Consider the following 11,449-nt stretch of genomic DNA (forward strand, 5'->3'; position numbering starts at 1 on the left):
CCAGAGAGAAATATTTTGCATGAAGAAAATTAGGAAGATTTTTTTGGACCATTCAGATTTTTTTGCATTGCAACTTTATTTTAATACATACACTTTTGTCTTGTTTTCAAGCACAAATATCTAAACATTCTTAAAACAAGATACATTTATGTGAAAAGCAAAATGACTGAAGATTTCTGGAAGAAAAATAATAATAATAATAATAATAATAATAATAATAATAATTGAGTTTGTGCTTAATATCTGCCAAAACAAACTTAATTCAAGGGAAAACTAGATTATTTTTCTGACCCAATTGGCAGATATATATATATATACAATTTTTTTGAAAAATTTTTTTTATTATTTTTTTAGAATAAGTCATTTTGCTTCTTCAGTAAATGAAAAAAAAATAAACTTATTTTCCCTTTGAATGAAGGTTATTTTTCTGACCCCATTTGCAGATATTTTTTCTTGATATTTTTTCTACTCACTTAATTTTGGTGCATTTTTTTCTCATTAAACAAGACTCAATATCTTCAGTCATTTTGCTTCTTCTCCAGTAAATGTATCTTGATTTAAGAATGATTAGATGCTTGTGCTGGAAAACGAGACAGAAACACTGAGGAAAAACATATTTTTTCAGTGAATTAAATGTAAAATTAATGTAAATTAACATTTACCCTCAAATTATCATTACTGCAATGCAAATAATAATAGTAATGATAATAACAATAATACTTAATTTGAAGTATTTCTACATCATGGCTGAATCTGTACTACGCTGATTTTCTTGTGTGTTTCAGTAATGAGTTTCTAATGAAAATCACCTTCGACAATAATGAGAATAATAAACAAATAACATGTACGTGAAATGTCCAGATGCGTCACTTAATGTGAGTGGCAGGGAAATATCAAAATGCAAAAATCCTGTGGTCCAAAAAGCTTTTTTCCCTAATGCAAAATGCAAAAACAAAAACAACGGCAGTTCTTATTTCTCTCTCTCGATTTTAGAGTAAAATATGAGCTGAACAAGTTTCTGATGAGTTTTGTAAATGTAAATGAATGCAGTGCTGCATGTCAGAATCCTGTGTGCGTGAGTGAGTGTGTGTGTGTGTGTGCATGAACATATTCATTGACGTTCAAATCAAACGACTCAAAGCACAATATTGAGGCTTCTGCTGCATAATGTCATTTGATAAAGGAAGGCGGAATAAACGGCATAGTTATGATAATGACTCTGCAGTGGCGTCATGGACAGGTGTGTGTGTGTGTGTGTGTGTGTGTTAGGAGGCCGTGGATGTGTTAGGGCTCCAGCCCATCTGATAGGCTCGTTCCAGCGTTCTCTTACAGTCCTGCATCACTGTACTGAACACAATGTGTGGATACTGCAGCACCAGTCTCTCCACGGTCTCCTCGTTCACCTGCAAAAACAAAACAAACACATTTGCTTTTCATTTGACTTTTTTTGACATGACACATTCTTTCCTATAAAAGATCAAGGGCCCTATTTTAACGATCTAAGCGCATGGTCTAAAGCTCACTTAGAGCGTGTCCGAATCCACTTCTGCTAGTTTGACGACGGGACAAATGGTCGGCGCTCCCGGCGCTGGTCTAAAAGTCTCTATTCTCTTAACGAGTAATTGGTGTGTTTTGTTTCTATTCTCTTAAAGGGGTGGTTGAATATGATTTCACTTTTCTAACTTTAGTTAGTGTGTAATGTTGCTGTTTGAGCATAAACAACATCTGCAAAGTTACGACGCTCAAAGTTCAAAGCAAAGGGAGATATTCTTTTACAGAAATTGCTTTTTAAGGACTACAACAAACGGCTGGTAGAGACTACACAAGCTTCCTCCCGGGTTAGTGACATCACACACACACAAGCTCAAGAATTTGTAAGCGGAAAGACTGAACTGATAGCGAGGAAACGGATCTGCTTGTGCGCAAGGTTAAAGCTGTGTGTGTGTGTGCGTGTGTGTGTGTGTGTGTGTGTGTGTGAGGTTAAAGCAAGACCATCTACAGGACAAGCCAGATTCCACATCTTTATGTACACAATATTAATCTTTTTCATTTTAATCCTTTTAATTTTAATATTTGGCATGTTTGTGTGCTGGTGTGCGTCACTGTGTGTGTATTAAACAGAGTGTGTGTGTAATAAGCAGAGTGTGTCTGTGTGTAATAAGCAGAGTGTGTCTGTGTGTAATAAGCAGAGTGTGTGTGTGTGTGTGTGTGTGTGTGTGTGTAATAAGCAGTGTGTGTGTGTAATAAGCAGAGTGTGTCTGTGTGTAATAAGCAGAGTGTGTGTGTGTGTGTAATAAGCAGTGTGTGTCTGTGTGTAATAAGCAGAGTGTGTCTGTGTGTAATAAGCAGAGTGAGTGTGTGTGTGTGTGTGTGTGATAAGCAGAGTGAGTGTGTGTGTGTGTAATAAGCAGTGTGTCTGTGTGTAATAAGCAGAGTGTGTGTGTGTGCGTGTGTAAAAAGCAGAGTATGTCTGTGTGTAATAAGCAGAGTGAGTGTGTGTGTGTGTGTGTGTGTGTGTGTGTGTGTGTGTGATAAGCAGAGTGAGTGTGTGTGTGTGTGTAATAAGCAGAGTGTGCGTGTAAGCAGAGTGTGTGTGTGTGTGTGTGTGTGTAATAAGCAGTGTGTGTGTGTAATAAGCAGAGTGTGTGTGTAATAAGCAGTGTGTGTGTGTAATAAGCAGAGTGTGTGTGTGTGTAATAAGCAGAGTGTGTGTGTAATAAGCAGAGTGTGTGTGTAATAAGCAGAGTGTTTGTGTGTGTAATAAGCAGAGTGTGTGTGTAATAAGCAGAGTGTGTGTGTGTGTGTGTGTGTGTGTGTGTGTGTGTAATAAGCAGAGTGTGTGTGTGTGTGTGTGTGTGTGTGTGTGTGTGTGTGTGTGTAATAAGCAGAGTGTGTGTGTGTGTGTGTAATAAGCAGAGTGTGTATGTAATGAGTGTAGCGCGTGGTGGACCCGTCCATAGATGCATATTACTAACACGCTCTTTTTATGTAACAAAAAAAATATTGCGCCATTGACTTTAGAGCAGGTTTCAGTCGGTCAACGGCTCAGTCTATTTCAGTTCTTCAAAACTGCAACACTCCAACAATACTCCCGAACACACACCTGGTTCTCAGACCAGCAGCCCTTGGGCACAGATGGGCGCAAATGCATTTGCTAAACGCGGCGCAAGACGAGAAAATGAAAACTGCGTCAGGCTGAAACTAGCAAAACACACATTGCATCGGGTGTGTGATAGAGCCCTATATGTGTGTGTGTTTTTTTTAAATGCATGATGTGCAGGGCTGAAATTTGCATTGAAAATTCGAATGAACAATTATTGAAGGTAAGGCATCCATAAGAAAGCCCACGCTGACTCTGATGGAACACAGACGCTCCACATGTTCAGTGAGATAATCACCACAGCGAGTCCACAGGGATCCAGTCCAAACCTTCATCATGTACAATGTCAAGTGTGTAATGCACATGCAGACTGAAGGTGAAGATCTCACATGACCTGCTCTAATCAGTCAGAGGAACAACTACACATCTGCAGCTCATGAAGATCCAGAGGAGAAACAGCATCTGCACTTCAGAAAAAAGTCATTTTGCTTCTAAAGTAAATATATCTTGATTTGTGAATGTTTAGACATTGTTTAGAAATCTGTTCCTGCACTTAGTTATTTAGTATTTAAGATACTGTAATTTTCAATTCAAAAACAGCTGTTTTCTATGCAAATTTGTTTAGTTGTAGATTACCTCATTTTAAAATATTTGTGCATTTACTGTATAGATAATTGTAGCTGTAATTTTTAAAATGATGCAGAAATCATGTAGAATATTACATGCTTTATTACCGGATGTGTTTGATGAACCTGTTTGGAAACGATCATTATCAGTTCTGTTTTACACACAGCAGCTTTAAATCTGTGTGATGTTTTATTGTGTCCATCTCACAGCAAACGCCACAAGAGTGTGTGTGTGTGTGTGTGTGTGTGTGTGTGTGAGACGCGCAGCTGCAAACTACAGCACATTGATTTGTTGCAAGTTAAAAGCAAATAAAATGCCTCGGTCGCCTCATTTGTGAGATGACAAAACAAACTGAATTATCTGTGCATCGACTTTTTACAATCACACACACACATACGCGCATGTACGCGCACACACGCACGCACTCTCTCTCACACTCACACACTCATAAGCACACACTCATACACTTACACACACACACAGACACACTCAACTTCACACACACTCACGCATACATACACGCATGACCGCACAAACACACACTCGTACTCTCTCATGCACACACACTCACTCTCTCTCTCTCTCTCTCTCTCTCTCTCTCTCTCTCCCTCACACACACATACACACACTTACAAGCACACACTCATACTCTTACACGCACACACAGACACACACACACACACACACACACACACACTCTCTCTCTCTCACACACACACACAACACACACTCTCCCTCACACACTCTCACACTTACAAGCATACACTCATACGCACACACACACACTATACATACACACACACTCACGCATGCATACACACACAAACACACACTCACACTCTCTCTCTCTCTCACACACACACACTCTCCCTCACACACTCACACTCATACACTTACAAGCATACACTCATACGCGCACACACACACTCTACATACACACACACTCACGCATGCATACACGCATATACGCACAAACACACACTCACACTCTCTCACTCTCTCTCACACACACACACACACACACACGCTCTGCAACAGGAATGATCTGCCTTGTCCTGTAAAAACACATGCATGCAGTGATATCAGACTGATAATCATCTCTGAGATGCAATATTATGTGCTATAACTGTGTGTTCTGGACCAGAAGAACCTGTACATGACGTGACGAGGATGTGCAGTGTGTGTTCATACATGATGCTGATCCAGGTTCTGCCGTTTCAGTTCAGAAAGACAAACGTTACCTGTCACGCAGCATTAAACCACCAATTACTGCATGACGTGCGTGTGTGTATTTATGACTCCATCTAAAAGTAAAAATGCACTTTACGGGCTCAAGTTGTTTTCATTATTCCAGCACACTTTATAAATGTGGCGGAAACACTGATATTCCGGCTCTTAAACACTGAAATATGTGATCCGGCTTCAGTGGATCCAGACACAAACACACACATTCCTCAAACGCTGCTCTGGTTAATACTTAAAAAGCTTTCTGGAGTGTGTGAGCATCGAGTCCAGGCTTAACCAGACGCTGATTTACCGCAGCCCTAAACCTGCCTAAAGCTCATCTACCGCGGTAAAACACTGAGATGTGGCTCATATTTCTCAGAAGATCCTCGTGTTTCAAAACATGAAACCTCAAAAATTACTAATAACAAAACGCATCAGACCACAAAACCGGCCTGCAGCTCCAAATACAAGAGTCTAATGATCATAAAACATTTTTACACACCAGAGATTTTTGTACAACACTGATCCAAACAAACAGAAGAACATTTAATTCAGAGGGACTCATGGGAAAAAAGTAAATGAAGTCATAAATGGCATTTAGTTGGACATTTCGGGTTCAACCATCAGTTTTTTCATCCATTACCAGAGAAAACTATGTCAACTCGGTTTAGTTGACCAGCTTTACACACTCCACACACACACTGCTTTTCTCTGTGTAATTGTCTTTTGCCCCACAGACTCTCACTGTAATTGTTACTGTAAATGTGATTTGTGCTTGTTTTCACAAGCTGAAATTATTTTCTGCGGTGATCAACATAATGACACAGATGCTGCACATACAGCTGAACTTATATTGAACCCAGAGCGTTTTTGAGCCCTAGCAACCACCCAGAACACCATAGCAACTGCATAGCAACCACCCAGAACACCCCAGCAACTGCATAGCAACCACCTACCAACCAACAACGGCCTGGCAACTGCTCAGAACAATTCAGCAACCCCCTAGCAACCATCCAGAAAACCCTAGCAACCACAACAATCTCCTTAGAAACAACCTCATAACCACACCCCAGCAAATGCATAGCAACCACCTACCAACAAAGACCTTGCAATCACTCAGAACAATTCAGCAAAAGCATAGTAACCACCTGGCAACCCCTTAGCAACCAGCCAGAACACCCCAGCAACTACATAGCAACCTCCTACCAACTAACAACGACCTGGCAATCACAGCAAAAGCATAGTAACCACCTAGCAACCATCCATAACACCCTAGCAACCACACCAATCACCTTAGAAACACTCTAACAACCTCATAGCAACCACCTAGGAACCAGTAATACCCCAGCAACTACCCAGAACACCCTAGCAACCCCATAGCAACCACTCAGAACACTCTAGCAACCCCCCAGAATGCCTAACAACCAACCAGCACACCCAAGCAATATCCTAGCAACCACCTAGTACAACCTAGCAACAACCCAGAACACTCCAGCTATACCATTACAACCACATATCATTCACCTACCAACCAACAACAACCTGGCAACAACTCAGAACCCTAGCAACAACACAGTAACCACCGAGCAACCAGCAACCCCTTAGCAACCACCCAGCACACCCAAGCAATACCCTATCAACCGCATAGCAGCCCAGCAACCCCCTAGCAACCACCCAGAACACCCCAGCAATACCATAGCAACCACCCACCAACCAACAACAACATGGCAACCATTCAGAACCCTAGCAAACTGCATAGTAACAATCTAGCAACCAGCAATCCCTTAACAACTGCCCAGAACACCTCACCAACACCCTAGCAACCACCCAGAACACCCCAGCAATACCACAGCAACCACCCACCAACCAACAACAACCTGGTAACCATTCAGAACCCTAGCAAACTGCATAGTAACAATCTAGCAACCAGCAATCCCTTAACAACTGCCCAGAACACCCCACCAACACCCTAGCAACCACCCAGAACACTTAACAACCAATCAGGGAATGCATCAACACACAAAAGCAAACTGCACTCTAGTTAATGTTAATTTCCCAGCTCTTTGGTTTTCTTCTGTTCACGCGCTTCATATAAAACCATGAAGAATCCAAGATCCTTTAGCATTGGATTCTGTCCGTTTGTTTTACAGGAGTTTTATTGACAGTGATGTCTGATCTTCTCAAATCTCTTGAGACACACTGTTTCCATTTTCTCCTCATAAAGTCTCTTTATGAGGCTTTATTTATCTCTTCCCCCTCCATTACCATCACAATCCCCCCTCTGTCGTTCTACACTGTTGTTTTTGTCTCGTTTCACACCAATGCCGCTCTCATCACTCATCTCCACTCATATTTACTCTGTAGACGGTAATGGGCCTGAGTTGCACAGTGTCGAGTTTAAACTGAGCTTCAAAAGGAAAGGAAAAAAAATCCAATGAATGGATCCAAACCCTTTCGGAAACCCTCGATGAGATGTTCTGTCCTCAAGGCAAACGGTTACCGGGGTAAAAGCGTGATGGGTTTCTGAGAAGCTGAGAGGCACGGTGGCCTGTTTTGGCTTCAGCCACGAGACCAAACACTGAGATGTTGTTGCTGAGAGAGAACAGGCCCGTGAGAGCCGTGTAAATCTCAACGTGACGTTTCGCAGGTTACGATCACTGACCTGTAAACATGCGGCTCAAACGGACGGTAATTTCCCACAGAGAATGTAAAACTCTCCAGATATCGGAGAATGAACCCAAAACACACATTACAAACTGCAAGAAAATGTAATGATTTAAAGGGCCAGTTCACTCAAAATGAGAATTTGGTCATTATTTATTCACCCTCATGTCTTTATTTTTCAGTGGAACACAAACAGAGAGATTTTTAAAAATGTTTACACAGATATTTTTCATAATAATTGAGGATGACTGTGTCAAGCTCCAAAACCACCACAAAGTATCAGAAAAAAATCAAGCAAAGCTTTTATGATGTTTTTGTCATTTGTGAGCTTGCCAGTCATGGTCAGATTGCCAAAAAAGTGTTAATAATTAATATTTTTGGTAACACTTTACTATAAGGTCTCACACTAGTTAATGTATCTAACATGAGCAGTATGTTTCTTAAAGCATTTATTAATGTTTGTTTAAAACAAAATACAGTTGTTCATTGTTTTATATATATATATATATATATATATATATATATATATATATATATATATATACATACATATACATATACATACATGTTGAACTTTTGATTTTAAAAATCAAATTAAATACATTGAAACTTAAAGCTGCCGTCGGCAACTTTTTTTTGATCATATTCAGTGAAATCGACACTATAATCCGACAGAACAACATAAATAAATTGGTTTTAGAAAAAAACCCGAGCTTCTAACTCCACCTGGAGCGTGTTATTTGTTTTGCAAAAATCCACCGCTCCCGTCTCATCGGGTCCAATCAGCGCAGGGGGGTGTGAGATCTGACTGTCAATCACAGTTCGTGCACACGCCACAGATCCCCTCTCCCTCACGCAGACGCGCACATTACAATATCACATGCACACGACACGCCTGAAGTTCGCCTGAAGATTGTAGGAAGCGTGATGGCGGAGAGAAAATCTACTAAGAAGCTTCCAATTCCTCTGTTATTGCTATCTATGGATAGATTAGCCAGGGCAGCCTACCTCCGAGTCCATGGTGTTGATCGATGCTGAAGAGACGCGCGCGTTCACAGAAAATCAGGTACACATGCACTGACGATGGGCGGGTGCTCGTTGGTAGTGGGGGAGGGGCATGAGAGTTGTAAACATTCAAAATTTTGGCTAAGTCCACTCAATCTGCCAGACTTGCCAACTGCAGCTTTAAGCAATAATAAATGCTATAGAAATAATGTATTGTACTACTAAGGAAACACTGCATAATATTTTCAGAACTGTTTTCATGTGATCTTGAATATAAGTGGGTCTTGCTTGTCTTGATGCACTGCATACTTAAAATGACGTGGTAACCAGCAACACCCTAGCAACCACCCAGAACACCTCATTAACACCTTAGCAACACCGTGGCACCCATCCAGAACACCCCAACAACCGCATAGTAACCACCTAGCAACCAGCAACACCCAGAACACCCATTCAACCACCCAGATCACCACAGGAAAACCCTAGCAAACCACACAGAACACCCCAGCAACATCCAAACAACCACCTAGCAAACAAAAACATCCTGGCACACCCTTTCAACCACCCAGATCACCACATGAACACCCTAACAACCAGTCAGAACACCTCAGCAATACCCCAGAACACCCTAACAACCACCCAGAACACCCCAACAACTGCACAGTAACAATCAGCAACACCCAGAACACCCCAACAACTGCACAGTAACAATCAGCAACACCCAGAACACCATTACAACCTCCCAGATGACACCAGGAACACCCTAGCAACACCCTAACAACCACCCAGAACACCCCAACAACTGCACAGTAACAATCAGCAACACCATTACAACCTCCCAGATGACACCAGGAACACCCTAGCAACACCCTAACAACCACCCAGAACACCCCAGCAACACCCTAACAAGCAACAACACCCGGACACCCAACCAGAACACCCCAATAATTACATAGTAACCACCTAGAAACCAGCAACACCCAGAACACCACATAAACACCCTAGTAGCAACCACTCAAAACACCCTAGCAATCACATAGCAACCCCCCAGATAACCCCAGGAACATCCTAGCAACACCCTAGCAAAGCACAGAGAACACCCTAGCAACCACTCAGAACACCCTAGCAGCCACATAGCAACCACCCAGAACACCCAGACAACCACCCAAAACACCTCAGCAACACCCAGGCAACCACCTAACAAGCAACAACACCCTAGTACCCACTCAGAACACCCCAACAACCGCATAGTAACAACCTAGAAACCAGAACACCCTTACAAACCACCCAGATCACACCAGGAACACCCTAACAACCACTTAGAACACCCCAGCAACCACCTAACAAGAAACAACACCCTAGCACCCACTCAGAACACACCAACAACCGCATAATAACAACCTAGAAACCAGAAACCAGAACAGCCTTACAAACCACCCAGATCACCCCAGGAACACCCTAACAACCACTTAGAACACTTAGCAACCACCTAACAAGAAACAAAACCCTTGCACCCACCCAGAACATCCCAACAACCACATAGTAACCACCTAGCAACCAGTAACACTCAGAACACCCTTACAACCACAACCACCCAGAACACCCCAGCAACACCACAACAACCACCCAGATCAACTTGGGAACATCCTAGCAACCATCCAGAACACCACAGCAACACCATAACAACCACCAAGAAAAAACAAAACAAAACAAAACAACGCTCTCTCCGTCTGTCTACCTAACTGCGATCTTAAAACTTTTAAGCTTAAATTTTTTTAATCATTTAAAACTTTTCAGGCCAGGCTTTTTCAAGCCATCATGACAAACAATCCTAAATATAAGTGTATTTTGCCTGGAATACGTGGAAAAGGGTCTAGTAAGACAAAATACACTTAAATACAGTTGCCACACATGTTAATAAACCTGGTTTTAAGGAATTAAGATAAATTTGAAGCAAAAATAAGATAAACTACTCATTAAGAATTGGATTTTTCATAGAAGATTCATCACACATTCTCATGTTGTGTTCATGGGAAGAAACAACATCATACGGGCATGTAAATAATGACAGAACTCTCAATTTTGGCTCAGAACAAGAATGTTTTGTGGGCAACCAAACTTGTTTCTGAAGAGGGGAAACGCTTGTTCTGGAGGGTTTGAAGGACAATGAGGTTTTGTCAAAGTGGCCATACTTCTCTTTGATAAAAGAAATGAGCTTTCTCTCATTCTTCTCTCGCTCCAGGGCGTCACATCAAAGTCTCGTCCAGAGCTGGAGGTCTGAGAGAAGCATAATGAATTGATTTGATGATTTGGGCCGCCAAGGATCAATAGCGTTCTTTCAGTCGAGGACACGAGAGCGATCTATGATGTGTGTCTGCAGATCATTCCACTAAATCTGAAACTTTTAGTGGGTTTGAAATGGAAAAGCGTAAAATGAAAGGGTTTGATATAATAGACGGGAATATTAACACGGCACCTTCCTCTTTTAGGAAGCAAACGCAGAGCGATATCCATCACATATGCAGCTTCCAAAACCCAAATGAGATTATGAAAACGCAGTATTAGCTTCATGGGAAGGAGATTTAGGCAGAAATTGAATTTGTCATGGGATTGTGGCTTTGTAAACGGCGCTGACCCGAAACACAAGACCGTTCTCTCACTCAGCACAACGTCACAATCAATGTGCTCTTAAATACAGTCACTGACAAACTTGCTTAAAATCATACGAGATACATCTGAAGCATGAGACATGGAAAATATAAACAGGAGTTCTGATTGGTCAATGCAGTTTTCCAGTGGTGACCCACAGCATTACTAGTGCAGGGC

At 41.6% G+C, this 11,449-nt stretch overlaps 1 protein-coding gene across 2 annotated transcripts in view; it reads right to left on the reverse strand.

Annotated features, from left to right (window-relative positions):
• Window positions 1–352: 352 nt before the first annotated feature.
• The window catches only part of fbxl17 (F-box and leucine-rich repeat protein 17), a 239,580-nt gene continuing 228,483 nt past the window's right edge, over window positions 353–11,449 (reverse strand). For both annotated transcript variants that reach the window (XM_084086669.1, XM_084086670.1), the window contains exon 10: window positions 353–1,403. In XM_084086669.1, coding sequence (XP_083942795.1) covers window positions 1,266–1,403 — 138 coding nt within the window. In that variant the 3' untranslated portion in view covers window positions 353–1,265. The remainder of the gene's footprint in view (window positions 1,404–11,449) is intronic.

Source organism: Abramis brama, assembly GCF_963993115.1.
Source record: "Abramis brama genome assembly, chromosome: 16".
NCBI lineage: Eukaryota > Metazoa > Chordata > Actinopteri > Cypriniformes > Leuciscidae > Abramis > Abramis brama.